This window comes from Actinia tenebrosa, unplaced genomic scaffold, assembly GCF_029948245.1.
Source record: "Actinia tenebrosa isolate PJP-AT-01 unplaced genomic scaffold, QUT_ActTen_1.0 PGA_scaffold2__45_contigs__length_23673736, whole genome shotgun sequence".
In the NCBI taxonomy this organism is placed as follows: domain Eukaryota; kingdom Metazoa; phylum Cnidaria; class Anthozoa; order Actiniaria; family Actiniidae; genus Actinia; species Actinia tenebrosa.
In genome coordinates this window covers 10,956,358-10,976,387 of record NW_028292579.1, presented here as the reverse complement: position 1 = coordinate 10,976,387, position 20,030 = coordinate 10,956,358, and the positions used below count along the sequence as shown (strand labels likewise).

Genomic DNA, 20,030 nt, shown 5'->3' with positions numbered 1-20,030 from the left:
GGTGTCGTTGTTTTCAAATACGCGAAGCATTGTATATTTAAGAAATATTTTAACATTAATATGCAACGCTCTTTAGCTGATTCATTTCCACGCTCAGTTGCGCGTCAGACACGACGAAGACGTAGCAGTTTATCTTATCGCCGTCGCCCGCGGAGGCATTCTTGGTGCGCTTGATCTCCAATGTTATGCCATCCTGCGTATTTACTAGACGTAAACCCTGGCCATGTAGGTCTTCGTCGTTAATGGTGCGCATATCGATCCACAGCGCATACTTATCATTAAAGAATTCTGCGGGGGATATCTGATCACCAAACTTGCGCATTGCCTCCCTGTACACGTCTGCGGGCTTTATTCCCTGGGAGTAGACCTTGTTTGGAACGCCGTTGATATTCACGCCAACGTTGGTAATGTTGGGGTTGTGAAAGGCTTCGGAGTTGCGCTTGCCGGCTTCGTAGGGTTTGGCAAACACCAGCATTAGCCCCGTGAGACTTCTTCGGGGGAGGTTAATGCTTTGGTTGATAACCTCATCCGTCTTATCCAAGAAGCTAAACGTCTTATACATTACTACGTGGTCGTATAAGAATGCCTTCCCGGAGCTGTATTCCATGCCAGCGCTACGGGCCAGCTCTTCGCTGTACACCGTTTCGTACTGTAGCTCTAAGTTGGTGATAGAGTATGGGGTTGTTGTGGTAAGTGCAGTGCTTAGCCCACCAATGATGTTATTAGCATCTGCTAAAGTTACTTCAAACTGTAGCTCGGATAACTGTCTTGGGTAATACACACCGTGATTCGTGATTACTTCAAAGTCCAGTGGTATGACATACTTACTACCATAGGCGGTCTTTATTCGCTTTGCGTCTGCCACTGCGGTTTCTCCGCTGCCGTCAGTAGGTTGCGTTTTCGTAGGTGTGCGGACCTTACGTAGAATGACACTACCAATTCCTTGTTCTATCCTTTGCGCGCGGTCAAATGCCGTTAACCATAGATCCTTATAGGTGGTATACAGATCGTACCTATTTAAGTCCAGCAAGGATTCCCCAGCAAACTTGATTCTCATCTTAGAAACGATGTTGCGACCCACGTTGTTAACGATAATCCTTTCGTCTGTGGGGCTTGACTGCACCGCTAAGTCGAACCTTAAAGCCAAGGTGCCAGGAACTAAGACTAGGTTATCCGTTAGGCGGGGCACGCCTACGTACAGGGTTTCCCCTGGCTTTGCGCTGCTGGGGGTAAAGGTGACCCGATGAAAGGTGCGTTCTGCCTTCAGCCCGCCAACCTGCTTAGGTAATACGTTGGGATTTAACTTTGAGCTTATCATATATAATGGAAGTAGAAGGAACAGACCCCGACTTTGATCCCACCACTGAGGAAGGTCAGGCTGACATTAACGACGGTGATGAAGAACCGCTGCTTCCCACCCAACAAGTCGACGATTCCCTAAGGGATAGGATTGCAAAGGCCCTAAGACATCCCAAAGCACGCGAGTACGCGTTTCCGCGTGAGCACATAGAGCTTCAAAACATGGGCGAGCCGGAAGCAGCCGCGCGGGAAACCGTAGAGTGGGCAACGCAAGAGCTAACGCAGCGCTATTCCCACTTTGACGTTGACGACGTAAGGCTCACAGAACGCGAAAACAAAGTCCTCATAAGCGTCCAAGACCTGAGGTTTCCTGACAAAGACCGCTGGACGAAACCACAACCCCTCTTTGATGAGAATGGTGACGTTAGGGGTGACGTCTCAAGATTAAAGGGCTTTCAGCGTGCCACCAGAAGCATGTTAGAACGGCTGGAAGCCCTGAACGAAAAGGTCGCGCTAGAAAAACGCGCAATCGAACTGCAAAAAACGTTAAAAGAAAGGGAGGAAGAATACGCAAAGCAAACTCAGCTAATTGTCGATACCGAAAAAAAGTTCAGCAACGAAAGAATGGTAGAAATGAGGAACCAGGTGGATCAGGCCCTGCGCGAAAGGGATAAAGCACAAAGAGACTTGGAGGAGGCTAAAGGCTCTGACGCCTCAGTGGAAGCGCTGCGAGAAACGCTGGAAGAAAGGGAGGAGGAATACATGAAGCAAAACCAACGGCTTGCCGACGCACATAGGAGGGAAGTCGAATTTAAAAATCAAGAAATAACTGAGTTGGTAGACCAAAGAACCCAAATTCGACGTGAAAGAAATCAAACTCAAAGGGCTCTTAACCTCGCCCTGCAAGAGTTAGACTTAATTAAAGACGATACCGATAACCTACAAACCACCATAGCCGGCTCTTTAGTGGAACGGCGACGGTTAATGGCTGAAATCAATACTAAGGAGGAGCAAATCCGGCAAAGAGATCAGGCTATCGAAGACCTGGAGGGGCAAATAGAGCGGCAGCAAGAAGTAGTTGCGGACCAAACTCGTACCGAAGAGGAAAGGGAGGCTGCCCAAAGGGAAATAGAAAATCTAGAGGTACGCCTTGCGGAATTGCGGGTGGAAAAGGAGAAGTTGGAGAAAGAATTAGGGCTTACCACCAAGGAAAAGGTAAAAAGAGCTCTGGTGAAGTATGGCGTTCCGCTGGCATTTGCGGTTGCTATTTCGAGCGTAGTAGGAGTTATCCTTAGCTCCCTTAAGGCTACAGGCGCGGGCGTAAAGAAATTAGGCAGTGGACTAACGGACTTGGGAAAAAAGATGGCAGCCGGTCTTCCTGGGCTGCTGGGTAGTGTTCTTGGCCTGGCACTTAGGGCCGGCGGCGAACTGTTGAAGTTCGTGGGGAATAACATCTGGATATTAGTCATCGCTATTGGAGTGGTACTCCTGAAGAAGATGAAGGGTTAATCTTATCCTCGTGTATTACTGGTGGCTTATCGTCGTCGGGTGCCCGAGGCGTCCTCGACTGGGGATAAGTAAAGATAGTATTCGCGCCGCCTTGGTAATGCGGAACTAGCGGCAGCACGCTCATGGTGCTAATGGGCTTATGATTCCAAGTAGCATCCGTTGGGGAATCTCTTGACGGGGCGGCATTTATCCGAAGGTAGGCAACGTCGTTGGGGAGAACTTGTAACTTCGCATATTGGCAATTGGCTATCATGTGAAAAGTTACCGGCGTTAAGTCTTCTCCGCTTCTTGGAGGGGGCTCCGACGAGAAATGGGCTGGGTTCCTATTATTATCTTTTTTTCTGTAGGGTAGTAATGGATGGTCATTCTCATCAACGATCCTAAACCCGACATTACACGAATACCCCGTCGAAATGCTAATGGTACATATTATTAATCCCAGGCCCCCAACCTTTACCCACAGCCCGGTGTCAAGCCAATGCTGTTCTAAGTAGTCCTTCTCCTCCAAAAAATGTAGAAACCAATCTTCCTTCGCGTGTGGGTTCATATATTTCAGGGAATAAATTCCCTTCTATAGACTCATTACCGTAAGAGTGCTAATGGTCTTGTGATTATAAACCGTATCTCTCTGATTTTCTATGCTATTTATGCAAACGCTCCCGGTGTCATCTACGCGCATTTGCAGCTTTACCTTCCCATGGCAATCGGCGACCATGTGGAAAGTCCAAACGGAATGATTTTCGGCGCTGCCGGGGTTGGGCTCTACGGAGAAATGCGCAGGCTCCCTGTTGTTTGTCTTATTTCTCATAGGCTGCAGTATGCCATTCTCATCCAGGAACCTGAAGCCCACGTTGGCATGGCTACTCGTGCCAATGCAAATGCTGCATATTATCAACTTCTTTCCCGAGTAGTTCAAATTCACGGACATGCCCGTGACATCAACCCAAGATGCCTGGTTGTATTTTTTCTCGCCTGCGTAAGTCGTATAAACACAATCTACTCCAGCTACGTAGGGGTTGTTCATCGCCATATATAATAGCTCAGACCAATGCTTGCAGCTGCTAAGCCGGCCTTTAGTAAGTTATGGTCATATTCCTCAGGTATCGCAGGCAGGGCCTTCTTTGATGGTTTCTTAACTACGGGTAGCTTCGTTTCATGCGACTTTTTTGACTTCTCCACGAAATGGGGAATGTTCCTAAGAGTGTCAGAGTTCACGTCGTTCACCCCAAACTTCATATCCTTAGTAGCTCGTTGAAGTTTGTTGTTGTATCCTACTACAGAACCAGTATTTATAGATAAATTACTAGGCATTAACCAACAACCCGGGGCTACTGCATAGTCCAACCTCGCCTTAGAATTTTGTATAGCTAGTTGGTAACGCTGTACGCCCTTGCTAATGTCGCCCTCCAAGATCGAACTTTCGAATAAGATCAAGGCTTCGGCTCGCGTCTCTTCTGCGGCGCCCGTATTCCCCACTATGCTTGATCGGGTATTTACTTGGGCTCCAAGGATAGAATACACGTAAGCTTCTATGCTGCGGTTCAAACGGGCAAGGCCGGCTCTAGTTAGTCCTTTACCTTCTGGGGGTATGAAATTAAGATATTGCTTCGTTTGCTCGTCGTTGGTAATCTTAATAATCAACGGGTTAGCCCCTGCATACTTACCGCCCTCGTCTTTAAACAGAGGCCCGTCTCTAACTTCCTTAGTGGTCTTAGCGTTTGGTTCAAAGAAGGTGCTACTGTCGTGAGTTTCCTTATGATATCCCGTGTTCCATCGCAACTGCAGCGCATGAACTTCCCTGTTGCTTAGCTCGTGCCCACCAATCCCCCAATAAGCCCAAATGTGCCCCAAACCATTGTTAGCACCGGTAGTGCATCGGAAATCCTTCCCTACAACACCGAACTCCTTACAAAGCCTGTTATAGGCCGGAACGTCGTATTTGTTATCTCTTGGATAGAACGCAGCATCTCCTGGTAATGCAGTAACGCCCATCTCATGCAGTATTCTTCTAACCGTGAAGTGAAAATGAAACATAAATATTGAATTCTTCATCAAGTTTGCACTTACACCACAGCCGCTAGTGGCACACCAAACCGCAAAGTTCAGTTGCTGTGGCCAGTATCGCATGTTAGGGCCTCTCAACCATTCATGAGATTCCTTAGCGGTGGTATGAATAATGGGCACGTTTTTGAAGATATCTCGCACCTTTAACGGAAAGGAATGGTTGTTAGAGATCCGCATGTTCAGCGTTAGGCCCAAGCTTGGATGTTCATTAAACGTAACTGCGGGTATCGGATAAGTACTGGTACCCAGCAATAATTCCTTTGACCAACCTTGCACGGGCTTATGTTCGATATAACCAGAATTCTTCAGTTGAGAGTCTATCTGATCGACCAGCGTAGGTTTCAAATCCTCGTTGCTGTACATCCTAGAGCCGTTATAGTAAATCCCATCGGGTCTCCTTTCGAACTTACTAGGGTCTGCATGCGGAAACATCTTCCTAAAGGCCCTCCAGTTCCAGTAATCCCGGTTGTCGTGATGTGGCTGCTCCTGTATATCATTCCCAAAAGCGTCGTACATTAGTATATATAATGGATGTTATACCATCAGCACCTCAGTTGTACCCAGATGTTCCCTATACTACACCTAACGAACTAAACGCCGAAAACTTTCGTCTGAATAAAGCGAACTTAATCTTGGCTTACTTGGAAGGGCAGGCAAAACACTACGAAAAAGTTAGGAAGAAATACGTCAGAGCCCGGAGTACGCTACATAAGATTTCGATAACTTTGGGGTCTATATCTGTTGTGTTAACGGGCTCCGGCGTTGCTACTTCGCTTACTGGGCCGGGAATAATCGTTGGAGTTCCTTTGGCCGGCGTTGGGGCAGCCTGTGGTATTATTTCTGCTGTTGCTACGGGTATTATGAAACAGTTGTCAAGCAAAATATCCAAGCATGACACGACAATAGCTCTGTCAAGGGCTAAAGTAAATACTATTACCGATCTTGTCTCAAAGGCTTTGCGTGACAGAAAGATAGACGACGTAGAATTCTCGCTTATTCTGGCCGAAGAAGACAAATACGAGAAATTAAAGACGGACATAAGGAATAAAAAAACAGTCGTAAAAGATCTTTCCGAGGAATCTTGCAAAAAGATCTACCAGGAGGCAAAAGAAGAGCTTCAAAGAAAGCTTGCTCAGTAAACATCTGCTTTGAAAAAAGCAAAACAGGATTCTATTTACATATTGAACGCCGGCTGTCTGGTTCATATGCAAATTAGTTTCACAAAATATTACACAAAATATTACGCAGCCTGCATCGTTTTCACAAAATATTACACAAATGTGAAAAAACTTGTGTAAAATCATCTTCTCGGAAGCAAAACAGGATTCTATTTACATATTGAACGCCGGCTGTCTGGTTCATATGCAAATTAGTTTCACAAAATATTACACAGCCTGCATCGTTTTCACAAAATATTACACAAATGTGAAAAAACTTGTGTAAAATCATCTTCTCGGAATCCATTCTAACAGCGGGTGACTGGGGTCTATTTTATAAAATATTTCGTAAATTACGTCAGGATAATAAGGAATATCCTTATTCAGCCGACAAAACATCCACTCGGCTTTTGTCATATCAGAAACCTCAGGAATAGACTTACCGGTAATTTCAGACAAAAGATAGGGAATAGCTTTGTAATATTTCCCTAGTTTTAATTTTTTCAACGTTTTCCGTAGACTTTGTGGGGTTGGCTCTTCTAAATGGTCTATGATTTTCTTCTTTACTTCGTTGTCTAAATATATCGGATGTAAACCTTGGATATGACTCATCCAGTCCCTGAAGTATTTTATTCTCTTATATGGCGTTTTCTTACGACCTCCATTGGCGTAATACTGCTCTCTGGTAGCATTTGGTACGGCATTACGAATATTCTTACCACACTCGTAACACTGTGCTGACGTGTCGTCTTCTATTTGCATTTTCTTACCACAACACCAGAAACCCTTGGGCTTAGGTATGTTAACTTTGGATCTTAGGCAAATTATACAGAAGTCATTGGTGAACTTTTTACATTCATGCATCGTATATATATCGTACATTTTTATAAACACTTATCTTTGATTCCCAACACAGCAGCAGTAAGGACTTATCGCGCGGATTATTCCCGCTGCCGGCGCCTTCCTTAAACCGCCTGTTAAACCCGTAAATCTTTGACATTGACCGCGAGTCCGCCTTACTGCTGCTAAAGAATACAAAAAGTCACCTTTCTTGTTAATAGACATTTAAATAACATATTTTGGGCATACGGCTTTAAAAATCGTTCATAGGGAGCTATGGAGATATTGCCCTTTCGAAACGGGCATAGCTTATTCTAGGTAAATTATATAGTCTTAAGTCCTTCTACATAATTTCAGGGGCCGAGTATTTTTTAGAATGGCATAAAAAGAATCATTGCATGCTTGCTACGAAATTCAATTTTTGTTGCTAATAAATAAACACTAAAAACTTCAAAGTACATTTTGAGATTTAGGCGTTTGAGATTTGGGCGTGTGTCTAGGCGTTAAGTATAACAACCCATGATCCTAAGTATCGAAATAAAAAATAAAAATAAAAACAAAAACTAAAAAAGCCTTTTGGTATCATGGGAATCAATACCTTGATCTGCGGAATACTGCGCATGAATCTCATACGATATTCATTTGATCCCTCCACAGCAAAGAGTCCATCCATTGATGCCTTTTGGTATTATGGCAATCAATACCTTGATCTGTGGAATAATGTTTATGACTCTGCCAGACACCAACAAGAAAGCCATGCCTGATACCATAAAACAGGCCGATCTAATGATCCAGAATACCAGTGTTCGAGTTGATGAATACCCCTGCAATCAGCAACTCTAATATCATCGACGGTAGATAGGTCAGACTTATTGGTGAGACAGACAAATAATAGTAATAATAATAATAATAATAATAATAATAATAGTAAATAGCACTACTACTACTACTACTACTACTACTACTACTACTACTACTACTACTACTACTACTACTACTACTACTACTACTACTGAAATTGATGATGATAATGATAGTGATAGTGATAGTGATAGTGATAGTGATAGTGATAGTGATAGTGATAGTGATAGTGATAGTGATAGTGATAGTGATAGTGATAGTGATAGTGATAGTGATAGTGATAGTGATAGTGATAGTGATAGTGATAGTGATAGTGATAGTAAAACTATCATTAGCACTCACTTTCGTTAATTTCCTATGATTCTCATGAGGAAATAAGAGTTTGAATGAGAAAGAAAATTCGCGAAGCATTTTGGTAGTGGTAGTAAGATGAGGCCACCATGGAAACGGCCTACTGAATTGGATAACAAAATGAGTTTTTGAATTCCCCAAACTCACTTAAAATATACCATCCACTAGTTATTACTTTGTCTTCTGAGCTGGCCATGTCCAGCAACCCCAGCACATCAATGTCCTCACCCACTCCTATTGAGTAAATTTCGACATCTTTCGATTTCAGGCCATTGGAAGCTTCGTATAGATTCAAAAACTGACCTCTGTTCTTTGTTTGTATGCCATCTGTTATGACAACGGCAACCTTAAAGATCATAAGACAAAGAATGGAAACGTCACGAGGGAATACAAAAACAAAATATTAAATTGTAACATAGTTAATGGAGCGGAATGGTTGGGAAACCCATTGTCCTCTGTTTTTGTTCGACTTTATCCATTGTTATATGACGTTGACGGTGCACAGAAAAGGAAAAGTTGCTCCGTTTGTTCATAGTATTCGGGAATATAGAAGTTTTTAACCCTAAAAAAATAATTTCTAAAATAATTATTATTTGATAATTAATCCTATATTATTAATACAAATTGTTTATTTAAAAAGGAAATTGCCTTTTTTCATGCCGTTCTTATTTATCATCTAGTAACTTAGCTGTATCTGCGCGGAAATATTCATCCGCTTTGTTTGTGGTCATCGAATGTTAGTTTTCACTTTCAAAATGTCCATACATAAAAATAATAAGGAAATGAGTATTTTCAGCCATACTTGCTTTGGTTCATTGTGCACCCTCAGTATCACGTGATGGTACGGTTCAACATCAAACGCAAAACAACAGATTTGTTCTATGGAGTTTCCAAACCATTCCGTTCCATTAACTATGATTGTAATTTGTTAACAGCATTTAAAAAGACGAGTAGAATAAAAAATGATAAATATGGAGAAGAAGAAGAGATTGAGACGAGGGGGAAGAAATAGATAATAATAATGATGATGATAATAATGATAATGAAAAAGAAGACTAAATAACATTAAAAAGGTGATCCTTGATACCTTGAAAAGTGATATAGTATAATTCTTGATCTTACCTTCCTGGCTTTCTGTCTCATACCAGCCTCAACAGTAAACACTTCTTTCTCTGCTGCAAGAAGTGCTCTATCAATAAACTTATAGCCTGTTTTTCTTTTTAAACCATCGATGTCACCATTGATCTTTTCACGGCTGAGATCTGATCCGTTGTATTTGTTGAATTTTATATCAATTTGTGGTTCGGTGCTGAAGGTCATGACAGCAAAATGATTACCGTCTTCAGATGCATCAATTTCGTCCACAATCTTCTTAGATACACGTAACAACTTTTTCCAAGTAGATAAGCTAAGTTTAGCATCCAGTATGAATGCAATGTCCATTACATCGGAGCAACGATCTTTGGGGGGGAAAAATAAGTGAATTTATTTAAAAGAACGCACCGTCTATAGAAACTGTAACCGGCTTGGATGATCCATGCCAGGGCACAGGTAACTTAAATATTAATATTTACAACTCCAAAATTGCCGGTACTTAGTGAATTAAAAGGATTTTTTTTTTTAAATGACTTAGTAACTTCAAGGGTTTCATATTCTTCACTAACCTTTCGGTTTGGCCGGTGCTGGGAAGGCATCGTTGATGAGGCACAACGCAATGAACGCAACAAACAGTCTGACCATGATTCAAGCAGTATTCAGTCACACTTGAGGATACTTCGAGCAATAAGGTGCAATACTTCACAGCTAAAGTTTTCTTCTGTTTTCTTCGTCGTTCTGTACTGATCTGAATACACAGCCAAATCTCCTGCCTTTTATTGGGTCCCATTATGCTCTTCCGGAACCGGTTTCGTTTGATCTCTTTCCGATAGGCGCGGTACCGGTTTGGCTTTTGTCAGCTTTAGCACGTAAGGAACAGATAGTACACGTCCATACAATGATCTCAGGATGTTCTTTACAACAACAAAAGGGAATAAGGTCAGGAACACCCGGAACACCCCGGAACCCGAAAGGAAATCGCTGATTTATGCCCAGAATCTCCAGAACACGAGGTGCAGAACACAATGTAAATTATACGGAACACAATGAAAATTTCCCATCATTGAACAACTACAGTTCCACTTAAAACGAGCAAATGAAGGAGCAATGCCTGTTTTGACCATTGCAAAACTGTTGGGGATACTATTCTTATACTGTAATAAAATAAGCTGGCTTTGGTATCTTTCTAGCAGTAGCCTGCGTCACGTCCGGAATTTTTTCCGGATGTGACGCAGGCTATCTAACAGGTACTGTATCTGAAATTTAAAAACCCGATATCACGAGACTAATCTCAGGAAGAAAGAGCTCAAATTACAGATCACACTGAGAAGATTTTAAGGTCGTATGTTCCTCAAATCCACAGTACATTTCATGAAATTTTATTGTTGTGATCGATGATTTATTCAAAATAAAAATGTTTTTTGTACGTTTAAGAAACAATAAAGTATTGCATTGTACTGTCTAATGAACTGCATGTTCAAGAGGTTTACCTAACAGCAATAAACACACGTTTTAAAACTGAATAAATTTCGATTGTTATGTGTAGTATTTTTTTTATATATTTTTTTAATTATTATAATCAATTAACACTGGAATAGTCCCCAACATATTTTCCTGCGCCACCGTGTCTTTGCATCGTTCGAAGCGAGACAAACTGTGAGCTTGCAATGATAGAGACCTTTTTTAATAATACCTTGGACAATTCAGTTCACATGTCTGTATTAATGCGAGCTCACCGTTCATCTCGCTTCTATGCAAAGGCACGGCTACCTTTCAAGATGGTGCAGAAAAATGTGAAGGCGACTATTCTGCTCAGTTTGATTTGTAATTTAACTTCTAAATCGCTAATTTTTAAAGATACTAATAGCATCCCCGTGAGTTTTACCATGTTCAAAACAAGCAGATTATATTTCATTTGCTCGTTTCTCATCACGGTGTTCCGGGATGGTTTTGCCTCAGTTCCGGTCCAAACCAAATCGTTAGTTATACAGACGAACATGAGGCCCGGCGAAAGGTTATCCTCCCCCAGACAGGAAGACAGGAATTGAACGTCAAGTTTACACAATTGATATTCTTTTATTTTGCTTCTTTAAAAAAAAACACAGCATTTTCATGCTACAAACTTGCAGCCCTGATAAAATCTGAACCGGCTAATGTGGCTGCAAATGTACGTACTGGAGCTTCCGCAACAGTAGCGATTATGATCACGCCTTTTCTGGCACAAGGCAACAAAATCCTTGCCGAACGGAAAACCGGTTGTTTAGCCTTTCCGTTCGTAATCAGAAATGCTCCTAATGTCGTGATTCGGAAGCAAATGATTTTGATCGTTGTTCGCATCAGGTGTTGCTCCGTCCGTGTTAAACTTATTGGCATAATCATTTTTCTTTGTCATGCATGCCATCTTTCATATAAATTGTGATGTGAAACAATCTACATGCAAAAATACATCTGGAATGTTTAAATTACCTGTCAAGAGCAGGCGCGCGTTTCCAAACATTACCGGAAAGGTGTATTGGATCGTATTTTATATGACAAAACATATAACACTAAAACGTAAATATCCTAGCAGTCATTTATGAAAAAGCACGAAAAACAATAATAATCAGCTTACTTGATAATGGCTTGAAATCGCGTACAGAACCAAAGGACAACTAGATGAAAACAACATATAGAGAAGGCCGATTTTATTTATAACTTCTAAAGAATTTCGAGCTATTTAGTATTTCCCGTACATTCTTTGTAATTGTCCAGAAGTGCATTGATTGGGTTCCTGTAATTATTCACGTTTATAAATCAGTCGACATCACAGTCACAGAAGCTGCCTATGAACACCAATATAAAAGCTTCTCAGGCTGCTAAAATGCCTTAAAAACTATCAACGAATAAGCATTTTACATCCTTAAAAGTTTTACCTGGTTGTTGATGCAAAATTAAGCGTAAATTATCGTAAATAGAGTGGTATTATTAAAATTACGATCATAACGTCAAGGAGACAGTAGTGACCACAACGCTTCGAGCGAGTGACCGTCATTCTGATCTGGTGGAAAATTTCTACAGAACGTCAAAATTCACTTTGAAAATCATATATATCTTCTTCGAATAAACACATTGTAATTTCTTTTTTCAAAGTCTTGGCTGGTTCTTACATTAAACTCCATAGAATTTAGAATCCAACCACGACAAAAGTTTGTAGCAAGATGTCGCCTAACAGACGAAAGATCCCGAAAATAGATATTAATGCATTGGTCACGTCGCCGTCGATACAACGATCTGATTGGCTCCGAACAATATCCTAAAGTCAGTATCGGACTAAAATCGGTATTCGATTTGGGCTTTCTTTCGTGCTTCGTGCTGCTTCGGTACATTGATCAATTGTCAACCGGTGCCCGGGAATTTATCGATTAGTTTCTATTGTTACTCACGGACTCACGGATTTACAACCCGATGACATATTGGCAACCGCTTCACTAGAAGTAGTAGCCACAAAAAGCTTTGCTATTCCCGTCAAGCTGATAAATATCAACATCTATACAGCATCTCTTCTCCATTCTCAAGAAATGCAGGCCGTATATATCGTATATCAGATAAAAGAACCAAGTATTAACACTAATCAGACTCTGTTAGAGCGACTCTTTTCATGTAACAATCTACTACTATATATAATCATTTTTATATTTTTAAGGTATTTAGATTTTTTTATATCTTTATAGTCATTCTAGCTTTTTCTTTCTTTTGACTTGATAATGACTTGAGTCAACGTTCAAACGTCTTCTACTTTTGTAGAAATAGAAAACTGACTTTGATTTGTTTTTTTACCATAATGAAGTCCAAAAAATTGAACATAAAGAAAAATAAATAGTTTGAAAAAGTCGTTTCATCCGCTTGCTCAGTGCGCGCGTGACGGATGTCGTAAGCACAAGCAGGTCTAGCCTCTAATCTACAATGGTTCTAAGCCAATCAGCGCGCGAGAAATTACTATGTACAACTAAAGAACATAATGGTGCAATGTTTTATATTCTTGCTTTTCACCTACGTCATCAAGGACAATTGCAAGGACTTATATGAAACAAAACTTCCGCAGGCTAAAAGAGTAGCCAAAACTATATATCTCAGCCAAAATTATAACTAAAATTAAGCAACGATCCGATGCTAAGCGTGCGTAAATCTATTTATGGTGCACGCGGATAGTTGGGAGAGCACGATTATGGTAGCGTTAGACCTAGGGCAAACGTCGAACTTTCTATGCTCCGAACTCATTAAAAGCAATGGATATCAGGTGATAATGAGGCGGCATTCATTGATGTAATTGAGTTCGGTGTATGGAAAGTTCGACGTTTGCCTTAGGCCCGTTAGATTTGTCAAAAGCTTGATTTTATCTCTGTATTTTCATCTTGTTTTCAGTATAATAACCTTACATAATGAATCAAAAAGCCTTTTTAGAAATACTAAATTTTTCTTTAGGAAAACTTGTTTGCCAACTATATAAAGGTGAAGTATAAGAGGTTTGTTCTTTATATATATATACTTGAGTTTCAGCATTTCCTTTTTACATTTCCTTTATTTATTCACTTTTTTTTTTCTTTTTTACTTTTTTTTCTTCCTTTGTTTATTTTTTTCGTGTGGACACAACAAATAGTAGGTATAACAAGGTATGTGTACAGCTGGTAGAAGCTTAACTCTGGTAACTTTCTGAAGTCGGATAATCATCCTAGCGCTGCTATTCGTCTCAAAGTGAAGTGGAATCATATTTGAATTCGCTTTGATTTTGTGATGTATTCCTTCCATCTTCACGGGTGTTTTATACTTGATTCTGGAATTACCTCATCGCGCATTAATATGGCGAAAACCTTCAAGACTAAGTCGGTTTCAATCCACCTTTTGATTCAGAATAGCACATTTTAAAAAATCTCTTTCAGATAGTTCACTTTTAAGCTGTGGATGTCGGCTAGTGTCTCAATTCTGACCATTTTTAACGCTAAACTTGGAATCACGAAATTTGTTTTTATACATGAAAACATGTTACAAAACCACGGGTCAACTACAGCCTCCACCTGATGTAGCGCAATATAATTATTCTAGATGGCGCCGGTAACTATAAAATGGAGTATTAAAATGGAGCATTAGCGGTATGGACTCCAAAAACTTATCTTCATCTACTCGTTCTGTACTGTCATCCACATTGAAAAGCCTTTTTTGCTTCTTTTTCTTTTTAATTCCAAACTTTTCTTTCCCTGTTTTTCAAAGAAGTGACAAGTATAATATTATATTTTGAAACCAAATTTTTGTACAGTGGCGATTCAATTTAAATGAGATCGTAATCAATTCGCAGTTCAACCTTTCTTTTGAAAAGAGTACGTGCGCAAAGTAATCCAACAAAAAAGCTTTTCTAACTTTTCTTGTGCCATCCCAGATTTTAAATGTGGTTAAATAAAATATTTAAGCAAAGTTAGACTTGAACTAAGTTGCCTGTTATCGCAAGTATCTGTCATCAAAAGGCTATAGCTTCGCGGCCATCTGATAAGCAAATTAATGTCTCACGCAATGAGATGAATGATGAACAGATGGTATCTGGGGACGAAGCTTGCATCGGGTGCTATCCAATTTCGCTAACGCCATGTGCTATCCGATTTCGCTAACGCTATGCGCTATCTCATATCGCTAACGCTAGCTTACGCAGTTTGTACGCTACACCAACGCTATTTGTTTTCCCACCCACCCTCCACTAAGGTAAGTATAGGTAAGTATTCCACTGCCAAGTCAGTGTGACGGTGCTAGGTGGGAGGTGACAGGGTTGCCATAGTTACCGCTGACCTCCGCCGAGTTCCCGAGGCTCCTCCCACCCAAGCACCAACGCCAAGCTCATCTACGTGTGATGAGTTTAAACAAAGGTACATCAGAAAAAAATCTGTTAACATTTGGTCAGCTACGATTTCAAGCTCACGCCCATACAAATTATCATGTGAGCCCATACAAATTATCATTCCTTGAAATAAAACAGAACCTGTCAAAAAAACAGAAGTGGATTTGAAAACCCCGGGCTTTCCTGAACATTTTGGTATATAATTCATAGGAATTTGTTAAAATTTAGAACCGTATTTTTGCTGATTTTATAAGCTCATACTATCTGTTGGCCTATACATTCGCCTCTTATGTTTTCTTAGGTTTCGTAGCCTCGAAAACACGCTAACTACAGTAGTTCGCGAAGAACAGAAGATTTACAGGGTCATTTAGGATGGTGTGTCACGCAGTTTACTTGTGCTATATAACTTTACTTTTAAGAACAACCTTTTGCTTTGGAAAGAGAGGAAAAAGACCGAAAAGAGCAAATATTCCAAATGTATGGGCAATTTTTTTTCAATAAATTGGATTTAAAAAAAAAAAGTCACAGGCAAACCAGTAGTACGGAAGCCCTGGAGGGACATTTCAGACTTCAGTATATTTCGGACTTAGGACTTAGGATAGGTGTTCGGACTTCGGGTGGACTTCGCCATAGTACAAACTCAATGTCAAAATGGAGCAAGAGGTAATTTCGTTCTAGGCTCAGCTTTTTTGCTAATTAAAAAAATATATATTAAGCTTTGGCTGCTAATTTACAGCGTGGGACATTCACAACAACCGAAGAAGGCCTTTGGAATTGAAACATACATTACGTACAACACTTCAAGCATATAAGGCTTACAAGGGATCGAATCATAAAGAAAGATATAAAATAAAATCAGTGTTTGCTTCCAAATGAAAGCATGCATTTCTGATTACGGACGGAAAGGCTAATTCTATAAAGTTCCGTTCAGCAAAGATTATGTTGGCTTGTGCCAGAAAACGATTTCATATTGCTGCTACATTACAATTGCAGGGACATTGGTGGTTTATCCTTTGTGCTGTCATAATGGATAAGGAACGTTTCAACTTTAGTACAATAGTCAAATTCTACAGTACGACGCCTGCCGTCAGAGATCAGATGAAGTTCCGAAACAGCATAATGGAACCTAATAAAAGGCAGGAGATTTGGCTGTGTATTCAGATCAGTACAGAACGATCCGAAGAAAACAGAAGAAAACTTCAGCTGTGAAGTATTGCACCTTTATATTGCTCAAAGTATCCTCAGGTGTGACTGAATACTGCTTGAATCATGGTCAGACTGTTTGTTACGTTCATTGCGTTGTGCCTCATCAACGATGCTTTCCCAGGATCGGCCGAGCCCAAAGGTTAGTAACTTCAGGGGTTTCGCATTTTTCACTAAGTTACTCAGTTTTAATGAAATTTTCATAAACATGCGAACTCTTTGTCTGTGAGCTGTCTGCGAGCGGCACGCTGAATTTTTTTTCGCTGCCGCCAGTCAAAAATATGAAAGGTATTGACTGATTAGGTTTGCTTGACGGCAGCGAAAAACCAAATTTTAGCGTACGACTCGCAGACACAGAGTTCCCATGTTTATAAAATAATATATTTTTTGGTATAACTTTTATACCTTATGGAATTACAATGACAGGAAAAGATGTTAAAAGTACTTTTTAGCTCAATGGATAGTACACTTGTCCACATCAATTTTAATTTCTTTTAAAATGCTTTCCCCCTAAAGCGGCTTTTTTAGATTTCTCACTTTTTGATTTGTATGATTATAGCTATGGGTTCAGAGGTTATTTCAATTCAGGGGGTAACCAGATATCTTACAGGGGAGGTGCACAGGCAATGATTTGCAGAACCAAAAGTAAAAAAAAAATAAAAAAATAAAAAAATAGCAGAACAAAAATGCAGAACCCCCCCCCCCCCCCAAAAAAAGGGTGAGTGATTCTTAAAAAATGCTACAATATGCAGATGGAAAGTGGTTTTCCTTAAATCAACAAAAACATTTACATGCAATTAAAGCAAAAGGAGATAGATGAACGGACCTTAAGTTTTTGGGGGGGGGGGGGGGGTCTGGGGGACTGCACGTGCACCCTGTGCCCCCCCTAATTACGGCCCTGCAGTTTCTATATAAAATTCAAGGTTTCTCAAAACAAGGCCAACAAACATTCAATGGTGTTTTATTAAAATGAAAAACAAAATACCAACTGATGTCATGTAGAATATATTTAGGAAATTAACATTAGGAAAGAAAGTTACTATAGTAAATGTTTCAGCCCATTAAGACTGAAAATCTTTCCTTTTTAAGAAGGCTTACGCCCTTTAAGTACTTAACTGGACTGTGGCGATCACTGTGGCTGTCATCTTTTATTGTTATTTATTATTATTTCTAATTATTAGTACACCTCATTTTCCTTATTCTTTTATAGCTAACATACTCATCTAGCTAGGTCATCCTTTTTAAGTATTATTTTTATCAGTATGTGCATGAGAATATATATGAAATGTATATTTGTGCTGCGGTTGTTATGTATTAAATTGAGCTGATCCTCGCAGTATGTGAAACAACTTATGCAGCTGCAAATTGAAAGACTCAGAAAAAAGAGTCTTGAACGGGATTTGATTTTAAATTTTTTTATCAGTATATATATAATAGTTGCTTTATTAAGTCATTCTTATTATTTGTAAAGCGCCTTGAATCTTAGACATGTGCGCTATAAAAATATATTCATTATTATTTATTTTTAATATATAAAGCACATGATATATGTCGACACTCGTTTGCATAATTACACCCATTTTTACAATTAGGTGACCAACAAAGCCTCAGCTGGCATTTTCTTTTGACTTCCTTCAATCGAAAAAAAACTTAACGTTGTTAAGAATATGATGGACGGAAGCCAAATTCTTCGATGTCTTGTGCTTTGTTGGTCCATTGGTCGCGTTACATTCAAAATGGGTATAAATATACTGTATTTTACTATCCCCAAAGATCGTTGCTCCGATGGAATGGACGTAGCCTTCATACTAGATGCTAGTGGTAGCATTGGCAAATATACCTGGAAGAATGCGTTACGTATTTGTGAGAATTTCGTGGATGTATTTGGTGCATCTGAGGACGGTAATCACTTTGCTGTCATGACCTTCAGCACCGAACCACAAATTGATATGAAGTTCAACAAATACAGCGGATCAGATCTCAGCCGTGAAAAGATCAATGGTGACATCGATGGTTTAAAGAAAAGAAAAGGCTATACATTTATTGATAGAGCACTTCTTGCAGCAGAGAAAGAAGTGTTTACTGTCGAGGCTGGTATGAGAAAGAAAGCCAGGAAGGTAAGATGAAGAATTAATTTGTCATTCATTTATACACAATCATCACCTCTTGTGTTATTTCTTTAACTTTTTAATGTTGATCTTCCACTCCTCCTCCTCCATTCCATCATCACCATCATCATTATCGTCATCATTGTATCATTATCTTGGACATCATCATCATCAGCTTGAACATCATCATTAGCATTCAGTATCAACATCATCATTCAACATCATCAGCATCATGAGCAATATAATAATAATAATAATAATAATAATAATAATATAATTATTATTATTAATTATTATTATTTTCTTATTTTCCCCCTTCTACTCTTATTCTTCGTCGTCTTCTTCTTCTGTTTTATACTTATTTAGTCAAATTAATGCTGTGCATAAACAAACTTACAATTAAATATTTTTTAAATTTTATGTATACTCATGGCATTTCCTTTCTTTGTCTCATCTTTAAGCTTGCTATTGTCATAACAGATGGCATCCAAACAAAGGACAGGGGCCCATTTTTGAGTCTTTCCGAAGCTTCAAGTGGTCTGAAATCAAAAGGTGTTGAAATTTACGCTGTAGGAATGGGCAGTGACGTTGACGTTTTCAATTTACTGGACATGACAAGCGGAGATGGCAAAATATTCACTGAACGAAATATCTTAAGGAAGTTTGGTGAATTTGAAAAGTTATTTTGTTAAAGTACCTGAAAAAATTCGATTGGAAAGGTACTTTTTGCCAAAGGTCGAACTGAGATTTTAATTTAGTAGACTTTTTGAAATATTGCATATTATTATTTTACTAAGAGATTTTTTCATGAAATGTCATTTATCATTAGTCAACAACTGAAAGAAACTAAGAAAGATAATTGGTCTTTTATTTCGTGTAACACAGTCACCTTGCCTGTGACAAGAACATGACCGTTTTCTAGTGCTGAAAGTGTATGGAACGTTACATAAAGGGTGCATATATCAAGAAAAGAGTTTCAATAACTGTTAAGCAAAATTTTACCGTATTCAAGGTTTGACCATAAAAAAGAAACAAATAAGACTGCCATTTGTTAAAAACTTTTTTTATATATTTCAAGAGTCAAAGATCAGGTTTGGCTTACGATCTTTTACCTATATTTGGGGTATATGAACGTTAGGATATATGGTTTAAGCTTGTAAAACAGGAAGACGTTATTGAACGACAAAAAGTAAAAATAAAATTAAAACTATCATTTGATTGCTTTTTTGAAGAATTTAATTTTGCCACAGGTTCGTACTGTTTCTTTTATGATTATGAATGATTAAATAAAATAAACAATGAAAATAGGCATAATTCAAAGGTAAAACGTCAAAAATTGTTCGGAACCTATACGTTTGCAATCCCCTTTCTCCTCTCAAGAATTACTGGATCCACCGGACCTTGTAGACAAAACCACGAAATGTTAGACTTTTGAATCCTGAATCCAGGCCTTGGAATCCGGAATCCAGTTCATAATGGAATCCAAAATCGACTCTTTTGGAATCCGGAATCCACTAATTTGAAATTCAAAGTATACACTCAAATGTTATCGCCTCGACCTAGCCTGAACCGATGTAACCTCTCCTCCAGTAGTATAGGGGATGGGGGTTCTAAAACAACGACCACCGGAGGATTACCCGTCTAAAGTATCCCCTTGATTTAGCCCGTCATTACCCGCATCCC

The 20,030-nt window shown here is 39.5% G+C and overlaps 3 protein-coding genes across 3 annotated transcripts in view; 2 read left to right on the top strand and 1 right to left on the bottom strand.

Annotated features, from left to right (window-relative positions):
* LOC116300622 (organic cation transporter-like protein) overlaps positions 1 to 7,712 on the top strand; it is a 33,639-nt gene extending 25,927 nt beyond the window's left edge. Inside the window, exon 10 of the mRNA XM_089034059.1 lies at positions 7,527 to 7,712. Coding sequence (XP_088890185.1) covers positions 7,527 to 7,712 — 186 coding nt within the window. The remainder of the gene's footprint in view (positions 1 to 7,526) is intronic.
* LOC116300574 (cuticlin-6-like) lies at positions 6,865 to 9,937 on the bottom strand. Its single transcript, XM_031709458.2, has 3 exons — positions 9,746 to 9,937; positions 9,204 to 9,541; positions 6,865 to 8,427 (listed from the first exon to the last, which is right to left on the bottom strand). Exons 1-3 carry the CDS (start codon positions 9,819 to 9,821, stop codon positions 8,182 to 8,184), a joined length of 660 nt encoding a protein of 219 aa, XP_031565318.2. The 5' UTR covers positions 9,822 to 9,937; the 3' UTR covers positions 6,865 to 8,181.
* A 6,183-nt stretch (positions 9,938 to 16,120) lies between these two features.
* On the top strand, positions 16,121 to 19,565 carry LOC116300634 (cuticlin-6). Its single transcript, XM_031709538.2, has 3 exons — positions 16,121 to 16,381; positions 18,013 to 18,356; positions 18,809 to 19,565. The coding sequence occupies exons 1-3, from the start codon at positions 16,306 to 16,308 to the stop codon at positions 19,037 to 19,039; spliced, it is 651 nt and encodes a 216-aa protein (XP_031565398.2). The 5' UTR covers positions 16,121 to 16,305; the 3' UTR covers positions 19,040 to 19,565.
* Positions 19,566 to 20,030: the final 465 nt, after the last annotated feature.

Coding starts and splice junctions, on each gene's coding strand:
- LOC116300574 (XM_031709458.2), bottom strand. CDS start 9,821: ATGGTCAGACTGTTTGTTGCGTTCATTGCGTTGTGCCTCATCAACGAT. Junction 9,542..9,745: donor AGCACCGGCCAAACCGAAAG/GTTAGTGAAGAA, acceptor TCCCCCCCAAAG/ATCGTTGCTCCGATGTAATG. Junction 8,428..9,203: donor TGAGACAGAAAGCCAGGAAG/GTAAGATCAAGA, acceptor ATGATCTTTAAG/GTTGCCGTTGTCATAACAGA.
- LOC116300634 (XM_031709538.2), top strand. CDS start 16,306: ATGGTCAGACTGTTTGTTACGTTCATTGCGTTGTGCCTCATCAACGAT. Junction 16,382..18,012: donor AGGATCGGCCGAGCCCAAAG/GTTAGTAACTTC, acceptor CTATCCCCAAAG/ATCGTTGCTCCGATGGAATG. Junction 18,357..18,808: donor TGAGAAAGAAAGCCAGGAAG/GTAAGATGAAGA, acceptor CTCATCTTTAAG/CTTGCTATTGTCATAACAGA.